Raw genomic sequence first — 25,000 nt, 5'->3', positions numbered from 1 at the left:
AGCTAGTATTTCACTGCTCGTCCATCAAGGTGATTCCTCAGTATTGCACTGCGCATCCTGTACTGCGCATATGGTGTGTCGTATTTATAAATTGGGTCAAATTTGTAACATTGTAAATATGACGTAAGTCGATCATTCACGCTGAAACATTTCTCAAAACACGTGAGAGAAGTTGTGAATGACCGATAACTCTGCGAATAAGCGTGCGTATTCCGAGAACATGGCGAATTTTGTTGTTTCAATCTACGAAAATCAAGAAAGACAGGTACGATGATGTTTTACTCTTAAACGAGCACGGTTGACCTAAATTTTTTATTGCATAATTTTTGTGTAAAAACTATCCCCTTTAAATAAAAAAAAAGTTAAAAACAACTATCGGACGGAAAAAAAGATATAGCTAAAAACGTACACAGAGCCCCTTTACTCAGGGATGTAAATTATGATTTTAAAAACAAAGATACGAGAAAAGTTTTGAGTCGACGTCGTTTTAAGTTGAGTGATTTTGCCATAAACTATGCAAGACACTGTTCCATATGCTCTAGACTTTCTACCGGTACTTATCAAGGTTGTTTTAGGTGTTCCTTAAAAAACCTTCTCGTTTAGCTACCGCAAAATGTACCCTGAGCCGATGAAACAACGCGCGTAATTAGTATCAGCACAGGCATCAATAGGGTAAGAGTGGCCCATTATATCCCTCAAGCAAGCACGGTGACTTTTCTTTTTTATTGCAGTTCTCAAAACAGGGATTAGTAGGGAAAATTCAGGGAAGGTTTCAAGAAAATCGTTCGACATGCAACTGTTCCTCTCGAGGAATCACCTTAAGTAAAATGCCGTAAGAGTCAAATGGTGACTATCAAAAGACGTTTCTGTTAACCACCGAACAGAAATATTTCTGACAGCGTGGCGTCCAATTTTTAAATAAGCGCCGCATTTGAGGCGCGAAGAATTAAACGAGCGCCGCGGCGCTTATTCGAGTAAACACGGTAACCTTCAAATGATGAACTAAAGGAATCACGATATTACTTTCCACACTCAATAAAAATACCACCCTACAGTATACATCTACCGGCTACAAACTAACTCATTATAATAATAATATTATATTTCCGAGATAGTGCTGCAGAGAGGCATTTTGTGACATCAAAACATTCACCATCTGCTCTGACTTTTATACACACAGTATTACGTATTACTGGAGTGAGTTATGGAAGGGGACGAACTGACATTCGTATTACTACCACTGGTGTTCTTCTTTTTTAGGTGAAATTTTCCTTTTATCAGTGAAGAGATATAAATACGGACTTTGGTGTTATCTGTTTTCTTGATCCAAATCTAGAAGCAACAATAATGAAAATAAGATTTAGCAACAATAATGTACCAATAAACATGAACCATTCCATTCTTTGGTTTTGAAACCATATTGGCCCAAAGCCATTTTGGTCCTTAAAATCTTGTCTGGAAGTTCATTCGACATTCCTCAACAGAGGCGACATAACTCTTGACTGGTTAACCCACTGACATCTCGGCAAACCTCGTTCCCAGGGTCTCTCTGTCGAAGCGGAACGACACGACCCCAGGTGACGGGAAAAATCTGTTACGGTGAGTCTCATTCCAAGGAGTCAATGGGTCAAACCTCTCATCCATCTCATTGCATTTGCTTCACGCTAACCAATTAAAATTTGTAGTTGTGGCACCAATAACTATAGATACAGCTCAAGCCCAGTAATATTGCTGTAGATATATGCCATTACAAGAAAATGCGGTCAAGTCAAGAAAACTTTGGATCAAGAAGACAGGCGATAAAATGGTTGGGGCAATACACAGTACATGTACATCATACATGTTGGCAACAATACTTATTTAGTCTTTACTTCTACCACTACTGCTTGTTACAAGAAAGTAGGTAACAATAATTATTAGATTTTCATACTTACCTCAGACTGACCGATAGAATGAAGGCAACCACTGTTTCAAAGCAAGAAAGAAAAAAAAAATTGTTATCGGTGAAAATGACATCACACGATAGATACCAGTAAGTCACGTATAGCAACAGTGGGAACTCACCTGTATCTTCCATTTTCTCTCGTCTCTACAACGACACCACACCCTTTGTGAAACCTAAAGACAGAAAATGATGAGCAGCTTAACCAACACACACAATAGCAACTTTATTCATGCAGTTCAATGAAAGGGAAAGATACCAGAGGTTATCCCTATTGAGGGTATCCGCCCGCAGCTGGATGTAATTGACTGAGAGTCAATTTTGATGGGGGAGGAAAACCAGAGTACCCAGAGAAAAACCCTTGAAGTCAGATTGAGATCAACAGAAACTCAGCCCATATACAGCTGTACGACCTCCAGCCGAGGATTGAACCAGGGTCACACAGGTGGAAGGCATGGTTGATAACCACTAAGCCATCATGAGAAGAGACTAAGCCATCCTGACTCCCCACATGTAAAAAGTTGGCAGTTAAGACAGGATAAGTCAAGGCAGCATGCTACATGTATGCAGCTCAGCGGGGATATGAAAAGAAACTTTATTTAAGTGTACAATACAATACAATACAATACAATACATACTTAATTGACCTCTCCCCATAGGGGCTTTTCAGGGCCAATGAATCAACGAAACAACAGAACACAATAACAGCACCTGTTAAGAATCCCAGCTGGCCGGAGGCAAACCAGTTGGCTATTTACAAGTGCAGCTGGGAAGTTGAACCAGGGACTACCAGGATCAAATTCAACGAGTGGTCAGAGCGGGTCTTGAACCCGGGATCTCCGGATCTCAAGGCAAGCGCCCTAACCACCGGGCCACACTGCCTCCTTCAGAGGGTATGAAATCTCTGAATATTCGCTGGTATTCGAGCGCTCAAGCACTAATTGGAGACACTGTAAACTGAAATCAACAAATAAAAGCACATCAAACCAAATGCTGGTTTTGAAGGAGAGGGGAAAACCAGAGTACCCGGAGGAAAACCTCTTGGAGCAGAGAATGGAACCAACAAAATCAACCCACACAGGACGCTGAGTCTGGGAATGAAACCCGGCAACAGCAGTGGTAAGAGAGTGCTCTCTCCACTATGCCAGCCCTGCACCCCAAAATACTTTGGCCTTGTAACTCATGCATGGGATAACAATAAGTGTCCCAACATAATGATTTTACAAAGATGTCCCTTAATAAACTCACCATTTTTTATCATACAATAGCTTTCCATCCTCTGATCTAACCTCCAATGGGTATGAAATCTCTGAATGAGAGCCATTCCCTGCAATGGGAAACAGTAAGTTAGTGTACATTTAGCACAATGTTTGTCTGGTTTTGTCTCATGGTGTGAGAACACTAAGAATGTTTGAGCCCTAAACCTCAATCTTTCAGGGTTCTTTGCATAACAATAATAATTTGTTAATCCTCTATGATCAACTGCAACAATTGTCACTGTGTGAAATTCTAGGATGAGATTTTCGAGGCATGATTAGTGCCAATACTAGAAATCAAAGATCAGCAACTGCTCTAGTTATAAAATTAAATGCATAGATTACACGCTCATGTATGTGTTTAGACAGAGATCTCAATACTGTAGATCTTGAACTAAAGTGTAATAATGATTAGCAGTGACACACTTGTCAACATTTTTTGGTTTCATGACAAATTTTGACCTACATTAATGTGCAGTATTTTTACAGTGGTACTGTGATCAAAAAATCAAATCTTCTGTTTTCTTTGAATTTCAAAACTGTGTTAACGAAACATTACACTGAGTGACCCAAGTTTTAAGCCTTAATTTCAAAAAGACACTTGTTTATTTTAACTGGAATTTTCCTATTTAATGGTCTGCCATTACTAACTTTAAAATCTTGAGAGAGCTGGATCGAGGAGAAAATGACATCAAAGACTCACCAGGTTAAGAACACAATGCGTTTGTACACGACTGAATTAATATGAAGCACAAGGGTTTTGGGATTTCATATTTCAAAACTTTTTTGCATACATAATAAACTGCGAACACACACTGAAATTTTGAGCTATTGAGTGAATGATATCACTTTTCCCTAGATCCAACCCTTTGAGGTCCAGTCGGTCAGTTTTGAAGGTCAGTAATGGCGGACCATGAAATCCAAAACTTACACTCAAAGTAAACAGCTTTGGATAAAAATCAAAACTCAAAATTTTACCAGGCAGGTGTTAACCCTTTAAGCCCCGAGGGGTTCCCCATTGACGAGTAACATCGTCTGGCGTTAGACAGAGTAAAATCGTCTGGCGTTAGACAGAGTAAAATCTATAAGTGCCATTTGGCACTATCGGGGCTGAAAGGGTTAAACAGGGACATAGTTTTTTCACGCTGTTAGCTTAAGCAAACACACTTTCAAAATCTGAAGGAAAAAAAGGAAGTAATTTTTTGATCATAGTACCACTTTAAAGACAACTGAAACCTGGAAAAAATGACAAAAGTTAACTTATCAAAAAAAAAAGAACAAACCTGAAGAGGTTTTAATTCGACTATTTCCAGTTTTATTCTCTGATCGAGACTGAGTTGATGATACCTAAAAAATAAAAATTAATTACAAAACAAACACAAACAAACAAACAAACAAAAACACTCACATTGTGAACTCAAACTGTGCAACTTGTGCTTTTATGAACTGAACCAACATGTTTTGACAAAAGTGACTACAAAGAAGACCTGCATTGTCCTGTAATATCATAAATTTTGAAATACGGGCAGTCTCTTACTTTTCAAGAGGCTGGGGAGAACGGAGTGAGGATGATGAACATATTAGGTACTTCAAATGTACCACTCTTTAAGTGTGCAAGTTTAAAAATGCTTGGTAGGCAAGGAGAAAACCCTGCCCATTGGCCCCCCAGGCAAACCCCGGGAATTTGACTATCTTCTGTGCACGGGGAGTGGGGAATTTGACCTTTGCCTGCATGGGGTGGGGAAAATTGAACCAGAAGAATCAGGTTTCAAATATTTTTTTGGGGGGTGCCGAGGTTGCTAACAGCCATAAAACACATGTTTTGACCAGATGAAATAGTTTAAGGTGATTCCCGGGTAAAAGAACCCGTCATAGATTTCCGATGAAACTTGGTATGATGACATTACAGTACAAGGAGATGTTAAAAAGGTAATAAAAAGAGGGGGTCACCGTGCTTGTTTTCATGCCACGATGCTGACAAATATGGTTATTTAGGTGACTTTTGGTTATCTCAGTGCACAACAAACAAGATCGATTATTTTTCAATGCGGCGTGCTATATCACACAGAGTTCGACTTTCTTTGATTGCTTATTCATCTACGTCCCAGAAAAAATGGCTTCAAATACCCTGCATTATTAATTGATATTTGTATCCTTTAAAGGAAACATAATTTGGACTTGCTCTGCTGGGCCCGTTACGTCTCTATCTGTAGCATTTATTTCATTTGCCAAAAAAGTAGCTATAGATTTCTGCCAAATTTTTTCTCAGTTATTGCGGATATTGTTCTCATTGAATTTATAAAATAAAAAGTGGGGGTCACCGTGCTCGTTTAAGAGAAAAGGAGCTTTTATCTCGCTATCGAGCTTAGTTTGAGGGAAATCCCTTATGTTTTGTACGCGCGCGCGCTCATGTGCGCGTGCTGATGACGCAAAAATCGTGCGCAGTAGGAATGCGCAATGCAAAACCAGGGAATCACCTTAAGGAAGAGATATAGCATTTGTGAGTGATTAGGACAGACAGACAGACAGACAAATCCGACCACAGGGTAGGGCATTTGAACACTATTTTGGCCGGAGGGGGCGGGAATTTGAACAATCCAATTTGCCTGTGATTTGCCTGGGGAGGGGGGGTGGATGTTGAAGTTTCGAGTTGATCGGTGCATAACCTCTACGTCCACCCAAAAACTCCACGCCTCCTTTGAGAAATATCATTATAATAAAAGCAATACATGTCATTGCACCTCTCCAGAGAGAGACACCAGCTTGTTGAGTGCTTTCAAATCCTCCATGATCTCATCCTCATCCAGCATATAGTTTATCTGGGGTGGAGTCAGTCAAGGTTGTCTCATCAAAATAATGTCATTGCTATTATGTAATAATCAAATTCTTCATTTTTGTGTGTGTGGAATACTAAGATGTTCGAATTTCAGACTCCCAATAATTACGTACAAAAAAAGTCAAATACATGTACAAATATTGTACTGAATGTGTCAAGACCAATTAGAAAACTTTGCTTTGGTGTTCTTTTTACCTTGAAAAAGGTGACTTCTCTGCAGTGGTGGGTGAATTTCAGAAACATAAGGTTTACTTTGTTAACCACTCAACAAAAAGTAGACTTTGGCGTGGCAAATTTTTGGGGAAGAAAGGACTGGAGAAAAATATTAAAAACTTCACTTTGTTACCTAAAAAATTGAAATTTTGTCTAGGTACAAGAGCTATGATCTGCATTCAGGATTGGACTTTTTTGAATCAAAAGGATATGAGAAGTTTTTCTTCTTTTCTCTGGTGCTGGCAAAGGATCATTAGGTCTTCGTCTCAGCTTTCTTGTGACTGCGGGCTTAACTTCCACAGAGTCTAAAATTTAATCAAAAGAATTCAATTAATCCATTCACCCCTACACTGGCCATACTTAGTATTTTACTCTGTTTAACGCCAGACGATTTTACTCGTTTACTCCTCAGGAGTCAATGGGCTAATTTATTCAATTAATAGCTGTGCCTCAATCCACAGTTATAATAAATATTATACTGCCCTTGCTATTGGGGTTATCCTGCCACTACTATAGTATAACTGTTAAAACCACTGGTCAAACTCTCCCTGAAAAACTTCACTCTTACCATCACAACACTACAAACGTGTCTTGGCCTAACGTTAAGATCAGCGATCAGCAGTAGTCAGCATTCAACATGAAAGCAAAGCTCCCTGACAACAGCTCACCTTCCACCATAGCCACAATCAATGTCCCCCTTTTCTTTTATACTTAAGTACAAATTTATAATGTACATCTGTTGGGTTGAACGAAACAAGCCACCAACAACGTGACCATATTTAGCAAAAATCTATACAAAGTCTTCATGTTTGGCTTTCACACTTTCCACCAGAATGCACTGCTCTACAGAGAAGCCTCCCTTTCAGCAGGTTGAGTCACAAATACAGTGACAAACAGTTATCAACCTCATACAGAACTTACATCGTTATTCATAAGAAACTTAAGTGCCTTTAAACCACTTTTCTTGCAATTATTTTGCTGATCAAAATTGATACAGTATTTACTTAACATATTCCTTTGCTGTTTAATAGTAACGCAGAATGCCATTTTGTCAGTGACCAATTCCAGATGCATTTTGGATGGTTCTCCTTTTCGATGAAGATAGCTAATAGTAACCCAATAAAATCACCCCACACTTCAAACTGCTTTATTTTTACCTTAGTATAATCTTGAACTTTTTGTGCTATTACGCATTTACTGGGCTAAACTACACAATTTGTAGTATTGTTAAAATATAGTGTGAATAGAGTTAACTGTATTTTGGGTAAAATTTAATAACACTTCTTTTTTATTTGCAGGTCGTGACTTTTCATTCTTTTCTTGTGATTTCAAATGTAATAACTAAATATTTCAGGAAGGAAAAAATTTGTGATTTCAAAATAAACTCTCCCTTCCTAAAATCACAAAAGATGGTTAGTTTCTCCTGGATTCAATGCATATACTGTAACTTAATCAGGGGTTTCAATAACTACTGAAATAGCCGTCCATGATAGCCCATTGAAGGCGGCAGTTTGACAAGTTTATGATAGCATTTTTAGTGAAAATCAAGGCAAACTAGCTGGCAGTGTGAGGCAAAGCAGGCGGCGGTATACCGCCAGTAACCGGCTTCTATTGAAACCCCTGCTTAATACAACTGTTAACCCTTTCAGCCCCGTGGGGTTCCCCATTGACGAGTAAAATCGTCTGGCGTTAGACAGAGTGAAATCTATAAGTGGCACTATTGGGCGTGAAAGGGTTAACCCATTGACTCCTGGGAGTGACTCATCAACTGGGGCATCCTGGGGTGCAAGAGGAGTCAATAGAGACCTTTAGCACCAAAGTTTTCGGGATATACATATACTGCAAACCGTGGTTTGCGGTTAGTTGTTTGCCGTTAGAGGTTACAGTACTGTAGCTCGATTTTGAACTTTAGCAAGCAGTTCCTCTTATGCACATCGGCGAAGCCATCTTGGATTTTTCATTGCTACAACTGCTCTCAAATCAAACACTTCAAATTTTCCAAAACTTATACTTGATCTTCAAAATTTTTCCCAATAGATAGAAAACAGATGTAACAACATGACTGATATGGTCAAACAGGAGGTCTGATTGATCTCTGGCTTTAAAATGCTGCCATAAATCACTTACCGCAAGAATGGTGTCTTGAAGTTGAAACTTGAACCGCAGGCTGCGAACGTGACGGCAAGGACAAGATCACAAGATTTCCCGGGGTTTGAGGTATTGCCCGAAAAATTTGTTGCTAAAGGTCTCTAATGTGTTAAATTTTACTCTTTAGAAAGGAAACTACACCTGTACCTCCAGTGAGCTCCATTGATATCCTCTCCGATTCAATCACTTTCTTCTTCTCTTGCAAGTCATTCAAAAGTGCTTCCTTAAGTTCAATTTTCTTTTGCTATAGAAATTACAAGAATTTTTCAAAAACAATTCTGTTATCAGCAATGAATTTCGGCTTTCAATGAGTGAAAACAGCGTCCTCAGGCATAACTTGGAATACAGTTTTGAAAGAAAGGAAACAAAATTTTATTGATGATCTCTTATACGGTCTTTCTTGCTAAAAACTACATGTGCAGTCATTTCCCATGACAGACTGTGGAGAAAATCCTTTGAATTGATTTGTCATTTTTCTAATATCAATCCACTATTTTCTGTATCCCACACAGTGGGGTAAAGCTGTCATATACACACTAAATTCAGCATTATAAGAAGAGAGGGGGAAGTACATAACTTAATTTATGTGTAAAGCATGCATGCCTTAGCACATATTACTCTATGAGCTTCTTGTGCTATCTTGGATCAATGCTAACCTGATATATAATGCGCTAATTTCGTACCTGAACCGACAATGTGACATGCATACATGTACAATGTGTTACATACAGGGATTTTGAAGGCGTCAATCTAGGTCAACGTACATGAACTGAAGCATGTCATTTGATTTGTCTGATCATGACATTGTGTTCAGCAGTTTTACCAGATTTCTATCCCTTGCCTGGGACACTGCTGGTGTATACACAGTATCAAAAGGAGGAGCCATTCTGCAATGATGACACCTTTTAATAACTGACAATATCCTTTACTAACCTCATATTCTTCTTGAGCAGCTTTCTGTTCTCTCACATATACTTTTTCAATGAGCTCAATCTGAATGAAAAAGAACGATTGAATTGCAAGAAAGTTTCCCTTAGGTGCCTGTGCAACCTAAAGTCGTGTTTTTTTTTTTAATAAAAGGAGTCCAATAATATTGTGCAAACAATAAACATGATTATTGTATGGCATTTCCATTGCCACTTCATCCTGAACTTGCATATCCAACCTACAACATGAAGCATCGTCTCAAAAGTTGGCCTTACAAGTGCATGAGGCTAATGAAAGGTCTGATTACAAGCTGGGGTAGTGACCTCTCACCATGTAGGAAGTGGTTTCATCAGAGAAAAAATTAATAATGAATGGCATTGTGGTTCTGGTCAGAACAGAATAATGCATGATATGAAAATGCACTGTATGAATTAGCCTTCTTAAAACCGGCCGGTGGACCGCTCAATGAGTCACCTCCTCAGAAAGTTTGACTGTCTCCTTCCAGTCAGCAAATGTCTTATTTTTATTACGATAAGGTGAGAAAGGTAAAAAAACAGTTTTAGCTGTAAAGTAAAGTCACTGGAGATGACAACGGCTTGAAAAACAAACAAATTCATGCATGTGAAATGTTTATTTAACTAACATTCGAGTATTTCTTATCAGACACCATGCAAGTGTCAATTCCACATGTGAAATTTTGTCACCTTAAATCCCCCAGACTGCACTAAATTGCATCTGTGCGTGTCTAAATACAAAAAATTTCCAAGGGGAACATGCCTAGCTTGCACCCTTTGGGCACTTGCTTGGGTGCCTTTAGCAACCAAGACTGTCTCCACTTTCCTTATAACCTGCTCCCCAAAAACATTTTGAGAAAGCTGATGAATGAACTTTAAAGCACACATACGGTAACTGACGAGAGTAAATAACAAGATGCACAGAGAGTAAATTCACACATCATTGGAACAGTTTGAAACCGACCCAGTTATCGTCATTATCTACCCACTGAAATCACTCAATGGAGATCAGATATGTCCCTGTGAGAGGATGGGCTAAAACACACGTAAAGCAGAATCCAGGTGTTTGAGATTATTTTTATGAAGCCTGACGTGTTTGATGGTGTCAGTATTCAATGAAAATGAGAATGGATGAGGGTTGGTTACACTGTACATGACAATTGTACATTTTGAACAATTATTTAACACACGCTCTACAGGGAAAGTCAAAGTGGCTGGCAGAGGTCTCTTCCTCTTCCCGACTTACAAGTAAATATAGGAAGATTAAAGCTACGCTGCTCACAGGGTATAAAATACTAAAATAAAAGCAGATATTTTACTCCGACCTTTAATAGAATTATAAATGGGTTGAGCTAAAAGACAAATATTTAAAACAGTTTTATCTTAAATACTTGCCTCATACTTTCTACATATTTCTGCAAAGACAAGCAAAAAACAGAAAAGTCAAAATTAGTGTTAGTACAAACTTCACTATTTCAACTTGACTTTGCCAGTATCACATCATTTCCATCCCTTCCAGGGCTAACAACCCCAAACCTCCTTCACCTTGTGCCCACATCCGTTAATCCTGTCAAAGAGCAAATCCCTCAAATTTTTATCTGCCAGTAATGTGGGTGCACTTGGAAAAAAAAAATCAGTGCTCCTAACAGATGTTAAGATTTACGTACCACCACAAACCACCATGATAGGAAAAACGTTGAAGATTAACAAAAGGGAAATTTTACCTGCAATAAGCAGTCTCTCACCCCTCAGCAAATCCAGTTTGTTTAATCTCTTGATATACTCAGGGTGCTTGCCTAATAAACAAAAGTGTTGAAATATACTTCTTGTAAGAAGAGAATTATTAATGCCAGTCCTGCTCAACTTATTTATCAATGAACATTTCTCCACAACAACCCTGTGTATGGCCTTTGAACCGATCCACAGTGATAACAGCTATGCTTTACAACCTGTTTCTGTTGGAATGCCACAGCATTATTGTGCACATTAGGTGTGTAAAAGAGATTGAATGAATGTACAACACTTCTTCAGACAATGATTGTTGGAAGCTGGCTAAGTTTCATGGCTTATACAATCATTAAAGCTTTTTGTTACTGTACAGTAAGTGCAATACCCATTTTGTCATCAGGGCTGTTTGAGTGAGTGTAAGTTTGTAGGCCTGCATCGGGTTCATGAATTACAAAACAAATGTAGGATTTTCTTGAATTTCAACAACAATGTCCGTTGTACAGCCACATGTATGTTTGCGGCCCACTTGCCGCCTTTTTTGTTTCTTTGCAAGAGCAATGGTCAACCTCAACAATGGCATTAAGATTGGTGGCGTTCTTGCCTAGAATGCATTATGAGTCAACAGCCACTTAATTATGTAAAACAATGCTAACGCAAAAACGACAGCAACATTGGACAACAAAATAAATCATGAAAAAAAATAATAAAAGGGGAAATCAGGCCTCACAGGCTTTGTGAGTCAATACCCGTTCAGCGATGGCAATGTTTGGGGACTCCATCGCCATTCATCAAAAACACGAAAAGAAGATTATAGAAAAGCCTTTAACCCTTTGATGTCCAAACCGGCCTAAACCGGATGGGATACCCCTGGGAGTCAATGGGTTAAATAACCAGACACAAAAACAAAATCAAGGGGAAAAAAAAGAAAATTTCCCAATGGTCTCCCATCCAGGTACCAACCCTATCTGACAGGGCTTACTTAGGTGATAAAATCAAACTGTTCGTAATCAGAACGCAAAAACTACGGCAAAATTAGATAACACAATATACAGAAAAGAAAATTAATTTTGCAAAAAGAATTACTACACAATTATGAATACCAGCCTACTGTGCTACCCACATGTACGCAATGCCTGCCTATTTTATCAATTCTCCTCTCCCTTTCAAAGACCAGCTTTATTCTTTATGAAGGAACAATTGTGTGCCTTTGATTGCAAAAATTTCTGCACCTTTGTTTGACTTACCGCTATTCAAGTTTTGCAGCTGTTGCTTAAAGTCTTGCAACTTTTCTTGGTACATTCTGCGAAAAAAGGTTTCAAAAGGCACCGATTATCGTTCTTTCACAGTCAAGGTTTTTTCATCATCAGACAACAATAAACAAAGTATTAAGAGACACCAAACACCTCATCTGATTACAAAGGAATCACTATCATTTTTTGGATAAAGAGCCCAAGGATTTAAGACAAAGAATTCATTCACTACTACGTCATCTTGTTGTACAGCAGGGTTGGACACTTAATTTTGAGAGCACTCGCCATTCAGGTGAGTGACCCTCAAAATGCACTCGCCCAAAAGTTTGTTTTCTTGGCAAAATGGAATGTAAAAAGCAGTGTTTATATCGAAATTTACACAATTTCTTGGCAACGAAAATTGTACTCGCCAAATGGGCGAGTGATCGATGATTTTCTTATGTCCAACCCAGTACAGGTGTATCTAAGATTTGATTCCCTTATACCCAGTGGTTTCAATGTAATTCGAAGTTGTTGGCTGGTTTGAGTAAAGTAACTGATTGTTGTATCCTCAACATGAATTTTAATCTTCAGCTTGAAAGACTCTGTCTTCAATCACTTCAGTTAAGAAAATTATCATTACCGGTAACAGGGCAAAATTACTGAATGCTGATTGGCTAAGACAGAGGGCATTTTTCCTTTATCACAAAGGCACTTTTGGTAATCAAGAGGGCATGATTACTTGATCCTGATTGGTTAGCAGTTGCTTATGCAGAGCAAGCGAAGTTACAAGAAAATCTTCTTCTGGGTTAAACTACTTTTTTGTCCACATATAAAATACATTTTAAGCACTATTTCTGTCGACAGCAATGATTTATTGAATTGAACTTTAACTGAATGGGAGTGTGTTGATTGTCATTTACCGCAGCACTGAACGGCTTTCCTGAATAATTGTGCCCTTTATGCGATAAACAAGTAATGGCAATGTGCCCTCATGGAATTAAAGATTAATTTCACTTGTATTTTCAAAGTTTTCCAAATTTTGTGGAAAGCATGTGAAATTAATCCTTAACCCATTCACCCCTGAGAGTGACACTTAATAGATTTTACTCTGTCTAACACCAGATGATTTTACTTGTCCATGGGGGGCGTCCTAGGGCATGTGCGGTGTGAATGCAATGGTTTAATTGCCTTATGACCCATGCGATTACATACATGTACATGTAGACAAATGTAGCGGACTTCTCTGAGTAAAGTAGCTGACTCTTTTTGTCAGCAGCTGGTGCTAACTGAAACCACTGTACACCATAAAGGTTTCTTTACTCTTAACCACGCATCTGGCCGCCCTGGTTGTTTGAAGAGTGGATAGCGCTATACACTGGACAAATCACTATCCACTGGATAACTCAATTGGTTTTGCTAGTGTTTATTCGCTGGATAGTGATTTATCCAGTGGATAGTGTTATCCGCCTTTTGAACAACTGAAGCCTGGGGTTCTTTTCTCAAAAGTCCTGAAAACTTTTCGGGCCTGAAAAGCCATTTGTGAAACTGGCAACTGCTTGTTGTGGAAAGCCAATCTTTTGACTTGTAAAGCAAAATGACAGCGAAGTTTGACCACTTAACCCTTTCACCCCTTTAACCAGCCTAAACTGGCCACACTTATGTCCCATTGACCCTTTCACCCCTAAACCAACCTAAACTGGCCGTATTTTACTCTGTCTAATGCCAGACGATTTTAATTATCAATGGGGAACCCCCAGGAGTCAATGGGTTAAATCCTCTCCCTTCTTGAGATACAGAGGGAATTGTGACACCCAAAAGTGGCCCGTAAAGTTTCAGGACTTTTGAGAAATGGGCCCCTGCTGTATAATCAAATTGAGGTTCATTGAATGCACAAGCTGGTTACTATCAGCTTATCACTGACTTCTGTGTCTTCTAGCCAGCTACACTCCCAGACTAAGAGTTGAGACTTTTGCCCTTTCTCAAACTTTTGGAATACAAGTTGAAATAGTACTGTTGTTCACTCTTCCCACCTGTCTCAACATTGCTTTGGAGGAAGGGGGACCCATATATTAAAACAATTTACTCCATGAAAAAGTTCTGCTTAGTTGTGACAATAGACCAAATGCATAAATGGTGGCCAAAATGTATTCTTCTGTTTAGAGTCACTAGCCTTGTTTGCATGGACAAAAATACAAAAGAAATGTTGCTTGAAAGTGAGGCTAGTGAGTATCATTAGCACATAAACAAAAGAATACATTTTTGGCCACCACTTATGCATTCGGTCTATGGATATGTGGTAGGTCATTTTGTTCCTTAGGTTAAATTGCAACGAAACTAGTGAGTCATTTTGTTTCAACCTAGGTCAACTTGTTTCAACCTAGGTCAGTTTGGGGCAGGTACAAAACACAGTTCACAGGTCATTGTTTTACCAATACAGAAACAGCCCTAACCGTTTACAAATGCTAACATTAGGCCTAATTATGATCAGGGCTAGCTTTAATGAATGTTACTACCTGTATTGGTAAAACAATGACCCGTGACCTGTGTTTTGTACCTGCCCCATATTGACCTAGGTTGAAACAACTTGATCTAGGTTGGAACAGATGCCCTCGGTTGAAAAAAAATGACCTCGTTTGGTTGCAAATTAACCTAAGGAACAAAATAACCTGCAACAGATAGATTGAAAATGTCTTTAAATGTTTTGAGCACCCCCTGGGTACATGAACATTGCTTTTGTTGGGATTATTAAAGGTTTTGTCGATGAACGAAGGCCCAGGAAACAATCACCAATGACAAGCATAGTGAGAAGACCATTATCTTGAGGGGATCATTTTTTTTCATTTGAAATGCTTGAAATTTCACCTCCCCAAATGTAGAGCATGACTAAGTCATTTTCCCATGAAATTCCAACCAAAGAGGAAACAACTCACTGTTCTTTCATTTCAGTGAACTCTTCTTCCAACTTTGCCATGTCAGTTTCACTAGCATCTTCTGTATCTAAGGTTTAACAAAAAGCAAACTGGAGAGAGCACCTTCACAACATATTTTAAAGAAACTTGTGTTTGGTCATTATGAGCTCCATATTAAGTTTTCCGTTTTCTCCTGAAAATCCTGCCTGTTGAAGTCACCATCCTACCCACTGTTATTTTGTTTTCTCTTTTAGGAAGTCATAAAACTCAACCCGTCTTGTGACAACACTCTTCAACAGTAAATGAACCAACAACATAAAGAAAGTCCCCTGAGAGCACATGCGCTTACTGGTAATGAATATTGTTGTCGGATCGGTGAAATGTTCTTTGTGGTCGAAATTTACAGTGAATGCTTTTCGAACCTGTGAAAACAAGGTGGCAGGTTTTGTAGTGTGCCATTACTCTGGGACAGGGTGTAGGATGCCTGTGTCATTGCCACATAGGTAATGGTGAATTTGTGCACTTTTCAAACTTTAAGTTTATGAAAGATGTTCTTTTTCAGGCAAAGGTATGAATACTCTCAGTGCCAGGGGAATGTTTTTCAAAGGTCTGAGAGAGTGCTAAGCGAATTGGAGGCAATGACTGAGAACTGAAAAACAATATCCCTGTATATGGAGGCACTGAGGCAGCACATGGACCCAATCTTAAGCTTTTTCGTCCTGTTGAAGGGCTTTCTCCTGAATTGGCTTTGGTCTTGGAATTTCAGAGATAAACGTTCTTTTTTTGAAGTCATGCAATGCTGTTTGTTGCATTATTTGTTAAAAACCGGTTTTACAATTTATCCAGTCAGAAACTGTCTCAAATGTCATGACTAATTAGCGAACAATTTCAATTTTTGAACTGATTTTCCGCTTGGAACTGAGGCTCCAGGCTTATTTCAGTCCTTGGTCATTGCATCAAACTCGCATGGCACTGTCTCTGACCTTTGAAAATTCCTCTGGCACCCAGAATTAGGTATGAGGAGGGTAAATTATTGCCATTGACATGGTGCATTACTGTTATATCTATAAGCCTCATCGGCCAGTATTAAACTGGACAAAAAAAGTCGAGTATACGTACAAAAAAAAGGGAATTCCCGAAAGCTTTGCGAAAATTCCATTTTAAAATCAATTTAATGCGCAATTAGATTTAGATTAAAAATTCACCGGAACGCTTTCGCAATATAACTGATAATACAGCGAAACAGATTTGCTAAAAGGCACAACGTAAACATTGTTTTGCTTGAACATAAGCTCACGAAGAAATACACACGAGTTTTCAGCCACTTTTGCAAAGACGGTGAGGTACTTTCTTTTTCCGGAAAATCAACCATACCTTCGTCCGATTCGTTCATCTGAAAGAACCCTCTATCCTCATCGTCATCGTAAATATCCGAGCGGTTATCATCAGTTGCTTCTCGGTTGAACATTGCCGCCATTTTTTTCAGTCTCCCTGATGACCTCGGCGCGCATGCTTGACTTGAGAGAAGGCTGTCCTCTGAAGAGTCGCTGCGAGGGCTCGCACTTTTGCCAGACTGATGAAAAATAAAAACAATTTTCCCGAGGTATTTGCAAAACTAACACCATTTGCGAGCACATTCCTACGGCCTTAATTTTTTTCTTGAATAAATATTCCTCACATAGCCTTCTCAAGTAATCTTTTGATGAACGGGTACCTGCATGAATTTTTTTTGAACACGGATGTGATGCCTCGAGCTTTGACACGACAGCACCGACACGAATTAAAGTAAACTGCATAAGCACAGCTGATTTCTTGACATTTTTTTTTTCATCAAGATAACTTTCTTTTTAGATTTCCTCTTGACATTAGGTCCTCTACCACTTTGCACTTTTCTGAAAATTAACTAACAACAACGCACATTTCCGCAAAATTCTAGAACAGGGGTGTATATGTATCTTTGCCAGAAAACTCGAGGGGGAACTTTGATGAAGTTTAAATTTCTACTCTCAGAAGGAAAGACAACGTGAACCACTTATAAGTCGATCGAGCGACTAAAAATTGTAAATAAGCGATTTGGTAAGGGTAAGATTTACCGCAGAGTGAACAAAACTCGGGATGTTTTGACACCAATCCAAAATGCTTGTTCTCATATCCGTCCTTATAGCTTTCTGAATTTACCACGATCGAGAGATCGAGCGTCACCAAAATGATAAAATTCAACCAAAATTTTCTTGCGAATGGTGGCGATTCTTAAGCTCTCCACGATTCTGGAATGTTTGTTAAACTGAGTCAAAAAGCCTGACAAAAAACAAAAATTAAGGACCGTCTGAATGCAACCTGGCAACTACAATTTCAGTCAGTTTCGCTGCTACTCCGGCTCACCGGTTTCCGATAGAAACCATCTTGCAAAACTAGAAAAAATTAAAGGGAAAATCGAGAGCCTCAACTTAACTCTGAGAATCGAAAAGTGGAACTAAATATGACACTATGGCATACCTTCTTTCCTTTGTTTGACAGTTTAGCTTTCCCTTTGACAGTATTCGAAGAAGTCGTACTGGTCCTTTTTCTTCGCATTTTCTTGTGGGATTTTGCGCTTTCGACTCCTTTGAATTTAGGCATCTTGAGATTTTCGAAACTAAACAAAAGCAAGTGGCCTTGTTATGTTTTCTAGCAAAGGAGGAGCATTCCCACAGAATTATGTGGTCTTTCTATTTTCCAAGAGATACGAGTATCTAAAAACTCGTCTGAAAGTTGTCTTGCTCAAAGTCGGAAATTTAAGAGCTACATTTCCTCTCTTCTATTTTTAGATCGTGCTTTCTGATTGGTTTGCAGTTTCAAATTTACTTCCGGTTTTTTTCGAAGTGCCGAGTGGCCACGCCATTCCCGGTTGAAGGCTGGTCCGGGTTCCGTGCTCGTCGGGAAAAAGCCAACACAGGATCTATAAGCAACGATGGTGAGGTTTGAAATCAATTTTCTAACGAAAACACTGCTTTTTGTGTCACATTTGCATTCCAATAATGGTATCAATTACCCAGCTGTATTGTTCCGTGGTTTACTTTCCTTGTTTGGTTACATTAAGAGCGTATTTGAGCTTACTACACTTCACTATAAAGCTTGTGTGTATCCCCATGCCACCATCAACCTTCCCGAACCACAGAGGGCAGTACGTGCACTATAGCTATGTGCCCTACCCGCGCCCACCGATGGCACAGTTAAGGGTTCGAACCCCGGCTGGATCAACACACGGGATCTCTCCTGCCTTTACATATAATTTCATCTGCAAACGGTGAGACTTTCGAGTCTTCTCGGATAAGGACTAATAAACGAGAAGAGTAAGGGATAGAGTCTCCGGTGCCATGGCTGTCTGGTTCTCTCGGCTTGGCGTGATGTCTCTAAAAAGGCGTATGGTGTATGAGGCCACCCAAGCAGAAACAGCCATAAGTCAAAAATGGACTTTGCGAATTGCTGGAACATGTAGATGTAGAATGTACTCCCTTGAGATGTCCCACTTGGTATTAAATGAGCATTAAGGGGTGGTGAGACAAGGAAATGGTTCATCTTCCTTATCCGAGAAGTGTAGAGAGCTTTACCTTTTGCAGATTTCATTACAAAGGCATCACTTTCTCCTTAGTCATGGAAGAACCTTGGTATTGATCTGGCTGGAATTTGAACCCACAACCTCCTGCATGTTATATTAGTCCTATTCTCAAACAACTGAGCCAAACTGTCAGCTAATCATTTCCACTTTTTAGTTAAGCTTGCAATTTTTTTTTTCATGATTTGGTATGAGGTGTTCCAAACAGTATCCAATAAAGCTCAAGAATTTTCCATTTAATACATTTGGTGGGAAAGGAATGTTTCAGGGATGTGTGGGATGGGCTGTGCTGCTACCCTATTGGTTTAATTTAATGCCTGTGGGTATATAGGAAAGATGGAGGGTGAAACCCCAGCTTTTAAGATAACATCTAAGGAATTGGATTTCCTCCTTTGCAGCTTGTTCTGGTGCTTGGAGATCTGCACATTCCACATAGACAGCATAGTTTGCCTGCAAAATTCAAAAAGCTGTTGGTATGTTGATGCATAGCTTTAGTTTCATATACAGACTCTTCAAATGTAATTTCATAGTGAAGATCAACAGATTTCAATGGCAGTATTTTTGTGTCCTAAGGTTGTTGAATAGTTCTAGATCTTGTTCAGTTTGCTTTTGGCAATTCATCCCTTTTCAGTCTTTGCAGAATAGGCTACAATAATTTGATGTAGTAATATTTAGAGATGGCTGTGCATCTTTACACTTAAATCATAAAGTTGTGTTGTTAAGAAATCTCCCTTTAGACTTGTAAGACAAAGAAAAGAGGAGCAGGCCCTGAAATCTAACCATAAAGCCTTGCAACCATAATAATAATAGGCCATTTCTGAGTTCATGTCTGTCTTCTCTTCAAAGCGAGTCTCAGTGCAAAGTTTTTGTGATGGTAAGTAGTTCTACTATACATATGAATGAAAAACAATTTTCATCAGAAGTACTTTGCACTTAGACTTACTTTGAAGGGGAGGCAGACAAGAACTCGGAAATGACCAATCATAGAATATTGGTATATTAACATGGATTATTGGGTGTCTACTTTGAGTGCTAACTTCTTGTGTTGATGATTTCATTAGGTTCCAGGCAAAATTCAGCACATTTTATGCACTGGTAATCTCTGCACAAAGGATTCTTATGATTATCTCAAAACGCTAGCTAGCGATGTTCATGTTGTCCGCGGAGATTTTGACGAGGTGAGTCTTTATCAGTGTACATCAGAAGACCTATCATCATCATCGCCATCATCATTGCCATCACCATCATCCATATTTACCCTCAGATTTTAGAGGGTTTTTTTTCGCAATCATCTCAGAGCATGGAGAGAATGAGAGTTTTTACCAATTGAAAGCAATGTTACGTAACAACTTATAGTTATCCACTTGGATCGAAACCCCTTAGAGCTTGCGCATGGCTCCACAGATTAATACATAAGCTTCATTAAAAAACTATGCCAATTTACTGGAGGGTAGGTACTGTGAAGGTAGCAAAAGAGGAGGCAGCACTCTGTTCAGCAGCAAGGAGGTCACCATGGCAACTTAGCCACAGTCCACCTCCCAGGCACCCATCAACACATCACTGATAAAAACCAGTGGGTGGAATGTATACTTACCCTAAAATATGGGAGGGAGGGAGCGAAAAGAAGCAAGGGAGAGCCAAAGCACATGGCAGTGCCCCTGCAAACCAGTCCCTGGAGTCTCCCTCTGCAGTGGCTTAATTGGTGTTAACTTTGCCTAACTATTATATTTAGCCTCATTAAATAATGTTATAAATTTTTTGATTCATATTAGAAGTATCACTGCTTGACCACTTCCAGTATACCGTGGGTACCCAATCCTTAGAACATTGACTGTTCATTAACACTATCATGATGTTCCTATTTTTTATTAGAATTTAGCATATCCAGAACAGAAGGTTGTGAATGTTGGCCAGTTTAGGATAGGCGTTTGTCATGGTCATCAGATTGTTCCATGGGGAGATCCTGAAGCACTTGCCATGGTGAGTTTATAGGTACAGCAAATAAATACTTTGCTTACCGGTAATTTACTTTATTCAGTACTATTTAATAATTATTTCTTAATGGTCTGTTGGAGAGTGCATCTGTAAATCCTGCTATCTCCAGGTCATTTTCTTGTCTTTGGATATTTTCAGCAGTGATTTATTTGATGGAGTGCAAGGTTTACCCTCAACCTAACCTTTAACCTTTGAACTTGTGTTCAAATCTTGTTCTGACTATTCAAATGGATTTTCGTCAGTGGTCTTTGATTCATCTACACCACTTTGCTCTCAGGTTGCTCCTCAGGTTGCTTGGTGTTCATATTTATTTCCAGATTCTTGCTCTCCATCTTACATGGTTCGTATAACTTAAGGAAAAAGAAATTCAAGGACTTTTCAAGGACCTTTCAAGGACTTTTCAAGGACAAATTACAGTTTTCAAGGACTAAAATTTATTCAATAAACTGACATTCTTGGTCCCACTCAGTGGAGTCATTTGCGAATTTTAAATAGACCACGGTTGGTCACATTATTTTACACTGTAATATTTTGTAATAACACTTTTTAAAAGGACAACAGTCACTGGTCATGACTTGAAGTTGCATCTGGGTATAGAAATAGTATTTGAAGATAGAAAAATCATATTGTTCATAAAAATGTTACTAAGAGATCGATGATGATGATGTTTTTAATAGCAGCCTTCTAAATTGCCTCTCTTTGGCTGCCTTTCTGAGCATTATTCGCTTCCGTACGACTGAAACCCGATTCTGACCTTAGATCACAACTTGAAGTAACTTCTTTGGGTAAAAATGTACAGACCAGCGCAGACTGAGTTAAACTTGGAGTTGTACAAGTGTTCATGTTATGTTTATAGCCAATCATGTGAGACTTTTGAGTGCTTTCTCCCATGCGTTCAATGTTGATCACCTTTTTGAAAACACAACACATAGCCTTGCGTTTGTCGCCTTTAAATTCTTTTACCCAGCTACAGTTTGGATCGCTTAACCATTTAAATTGAAAACGAAGAGAGAAACCAAACTATTTACACGGTGCAAAACACGTGGCGGACAACCACAGCTTGGTGCAATGTGCATGAAATTGCGGTGAAAATGCAGTTTCGCTTCATGTACGCCTTTGCGTTTTTTTCCTAGAATTTTCTCACCGTAATCGCTTATGGCTTGTTATTAGTCATAAATGGCCAAATTTTCGTTGGCAAAATAATTGAATTTCTCAGAAAATGATGTGGCATAAACAAATTTGTGAATTTCAAGGACTTTTCAAGACCTAATAAAGAAATCAAGTACTTTTCAAGGACCTCAAACGAATTCAAGGACTTTTCAAGACGGGTACTAAAATTCAAGACCTTCTCAAGATTGTGCGAGCCATGATCTTAGTGGAAAGACAATCTTTAGCCAGGGGCCAGGGCACGTATTAAAGGCTTTCACCCCTGAGGGGGCTCTCCATTTCAGAGTAAAATCATCTGGAATCAGACAGAGTAAAACCTCTTGGTGCTTTGCTTTATAGGAGGGAGAGGGTTAAATAATACATGTACTACAAAATGTATATAACTTTATCAAAACATGTCCATCTTGGCTTGGAATTTCGACTGTTGCAATCCCTGACTGTATTCAGCAAAAACAAGTTTGCCTTAGATGAAGGTCTCAATGGAGTTAACCAGTGGCTGTGAAAAAAATTAAAAGCTTTCAGCGTTTTTTTTTTTTTTTTTTTGAAAAGTGGACAGAGAATGGAACAGGATCATACAATATATATTCCAGCAACTTATGCCTTGATTATGAATTAGAAATGAGTCAGATCTTTGGGATTTTAAATTTAATGTTTTCTTACATACATGTATGCTTGGCTTGAAATCTTTTACTTCTATCTCCAGCTTCAACGCCAGCTTGATGTTGATATAGTAATATATGGCCACACACACAAGTTTGCAGCCTACGAACATGAGGGAAGGTTTTACATCAACCCTGGGTCAGCTACAGGAGCTTACAATCCATTACAGAGGTATCTACATTATGTTATGGTTCAAATTGATTCCTGGTTCCAAAAAATCTTAAACCAGAGTTAAAATTTGATTTTCTTTTGTTTTACTTTATGATAACGAGTATTAGACAAAGAAAAGTCGAAACTGACCTGGAGCCCATTTCTCGAAAGTCCAGAAAACTTTTCAGGCTCGAAAAAACCATTTGTGAAACTGTCAACCGCTTGTTTTGGAAAGCCGATCTTTTAACATATTTTCAAGGTATGACAGTGAAGTTTGACAACTTACATCAATCCTGTCCGTTTTTGAGACAGAGGGAATTGTGACACCCTAAAATTGCCTGTAAAGTTTTGGTACCTTTGAGGAACGGTCCCCTGGTTTGAAAAATTTTAAACCAATAAAAAATTTGAAGCACAACATCCACACACTCTTAGAAGAAACTATTAACAACTTGTTAACACTTTGTGTTTTTGTTTGTTTTAGTGACATCGTACCCTCATTTGTTCTGATGGATATTCAAGCTGGCACAATTGTCACATATGTGTACCAACTCATCAAAGACGATGTGAAAGTTGAGAGAATTGAATACAAAAAACCTGTTTAGATAAACAGGACACCCACCAACATCCTGTGATCATTTTGAGCTAACTTTTTAAGTCTTGTTAAGTACATTTATAACATTGAGGGAGTTTTTAGGGTAGGCCCTAAGCAATGTGTTTAGGCCTGTGTGCATAAACTGCCAAGACCATTAAATAAAATTAATGTATAGCTTAAAATTCCACTGAAATGTCATGAATTTTTTTCAAATATCTTAATATGGAAAAGTCACCTTCAACCATCATGCATAAAACACCTTTAATAATAAAAGCACATTGTTCCAAGGACTAAAGAACATGACAACAAGGGGTAATAATATCAATGTAAACAAGGATTCTGAATTGTTTGGTGCTCTTTAGCATGCATTGAAAGGTGTTTTGATACCCACTCTGACGCAGTTCAAAATCTCTCTGCATTCACTAAAACTGGAGCATTTCAAGTCTCCACTTTTGAAATGTTTTCAGTCTCTATTTTCATCCTTTTTTTTTTCTGCTTAGTGTGGATGATCGTCAAAAATGCCACAAAGTGTATGTTTTCAGATGAAATTTCATCAGTGTAGATGGCCTCTTAAACACATTACTGGTAGCTGTCCATAAAGAGTTCACCCACTCAAATGACTAGTGTCGTATTAGTTGAGGGAAATCTTAGGACACTTCACATTTGACAGTACTGACCGGCCAGACTGGGCATTTAGAAGACTAACTTTGACTGTGTCAAATGAACATGCTTTGAGGATGATATGTGTATATATACTCCTCTAGGAGAATGCAAGACATTATGATCATGCAAGTGTCGCTTCAAATTGTTGCATTTCCTTTGCAAACTGAAAGGTCTCGCTGGCCAGATCTGACAAAGGGAAAGCTCCCTTACTTTGACACAAAATCAAGTCCACCCTGACCTTTATGTATGTACCCTTTAAATATTGATCATGAGTCATGGACTCCTGAAGTTTGAAGGACAGACTTAAGGGCCCACTGACGTATTTTTTGGGGTGCGTTGCTAAGGATGTAATAGTTAAGTAATTTGAGAAAATTTGGCATTATTTTGGTCAGTTTCCAACTTTTGTAAGCCAATGACCCTAAATATGACGTCATCATACCACGCCCATGGTCACGTGACCAATAAAAAAAAACTCTAAATTTGTCTCCGTGCTACGCAATTTGGGTATTTAATCGATGGTTTGATAATTAGTATTCGTTTTTGCATCCAGCCAAGCATGGTTTTCTTTTTATTTTGAAAAATGTTCTTTTTAGAGACATAAACGATACTGAAATATCCATAACTTTTTCAAAAAAGATGATTTAAAAAAATCAATGCTTAGCTATATTTTGTGTTTGGGGGTGAAACGTGCCATGTAAAAGAAAAATTAATTCAATTTAAAACCGCCGGAAATTTAGCTTTTCTCTCAAACCGGAAGTCAGTTCGTTTACGCATGCGCAGTTGATCTGAGAACGAGCGCGAGGAAGGGCGAGGAAAAACCTTCGATGGAAACAACAGTTTGTGTGGTGACTTTTGCTTGTGAGTGGGTTTTCTTGTCAGCTCATGATATGATGATGTCAGTTACCGGAAGTAACATTTCACTTCCTTAGCAACGCGCGAAAAATCCGTCTGTGGGCCCTTAAGCACTTAAATT

At 38.7% G+C, this 25,000-nt stretch overlaps 2 protein-coding genes across 3 annotated transcripts in view; one reads left to right on the top strand and one right to left on the bottom strand.

The window, feature by feature from the left end:
• LOC137975613 (sin3 histone deacetylase corepressor complex component SDS3-like) overlaps positions 1–17,973 on the bottom strand; it is an 18,940-nt gene extending 967 nt beyond the window's left edge. The window contains exons 1-15 of one of the 2 annotated variants that reach the window (XM_068822744.1): positions 17,702–17,973; positions 16,580–16,778; positions 15,227–15,293; positions 12,309–12,364; positions 11,061–11,132; positions 10,732–10,751; positions 9,329–9,388; positions 8,543–8,639; positions 6,461–6,552; positions 5,940–6,023; positions 4,482–4,545; positions 3,191–3,269; positions 2,065–2,118; positions 1,935–1,965; positions 1–1,332 (exon numbers count right to left, since the gene is read on the bottom strand). The exon at positions 1–1,332 is cut by the window's left edge and continues 967 nt beyond it. In XM_068822744.1, coding sequence (XP_068678845.1) covers positions 1,183–1,332; positions 1,935–1,965; positions 2,065–2,118; positions 3,191–3,269; positions 4,482–4,545; positions 5,940–6,023; positions 6,461–6,552; positions 8,543–8,639; positions 9,329–9,388; positions 10,732–10,751; positions 11,061–11,132; positions 12,309–12,364; positions 15,227–15,293; positions 16,580–16,778; positions 17,702–17,824 — 1,248 coding nt within the window. In that variant the 5' untranslated portion in view covers positions 17,825–17,973 and the 3' untranslated portion in view covers positions 1–1,182. Of the gene's footprint in view, positions 1,333–1,934; positions 1,966–2,064; positions 2,119–3,190; positions 3,270–4,481; positions 4,546–5,939; positions 6,024–6,460; positions 6,553–8,536; positions 8,640–9,328; positions 9,389–10,731; positions 10,752–11,060; positions 11,133–12,308; positions 12,365–15,226; positions 15,294–16,579; positions 16,779–17,701 lie in introns of both variants that reach the window. The other variant, XM_068822743.1, reaches the window with a different exon arrangement.
• A 107-nt stretch (positions 17,974–18,080) lies between these two features.
• Positions 18,081–25,000, top strand: part of LOC137976494 (vacuolar protein sorting-associated protein 29) — a 7,523-nt gene continuing 603 nt past the window's right edge. The window contains exons 1-6 of the mRNA XM_068823859.1: positions 18,081–18,158; positions 19,199–19,273; positions 19,862–19,978; positions 20,673–20,780; positions 22,666–22,793; positions 23,254–25,000. The exon at positions 23,254–25,000 is cut by the window's right edge and continues 603 nt beyond it. Of these exons, the coding sequence (XP_068679960.1) occupies positions 18,156–18,158; positions 19,199–19,273; positions 19,862–19,978; positions 20,673–20,780; positions 22,666–22,793; positions 23,254–23,374 (552 nt within the window). The 5' untranslated portion in view covers positions 18,081–18,155 and the 3' untranslated portion in view covers positions 23,375–25,000. The remainder of the gene's footprint in view (positions 18,159–19,198; positions 19,274–19,861; positions 19,979–20,672; positions 20,781–22,665; positions 22,794–23,253) is intronic.

Source organism: Montipora foliosa, chromosome 11 (genome assembly GCF_036669935.1).
Source record: "Montipora foliosa isolate CH-2021 chromosome 11, ASM3666993v2, whole genome shotgun sequence".
In the NCBI taxonomy this organism is placed as follows: domain Eukaryota; kingdom Metazoa; phylum Cnidaria; class Anthozoa; order Scleractinia; family Acroporidae; genus Montipora; species Montipora foliosa.
Note: the sequence above shows the minus strand (reverse complement) of the source record. Positions and strands in the feature narration are given on the sequence as shown.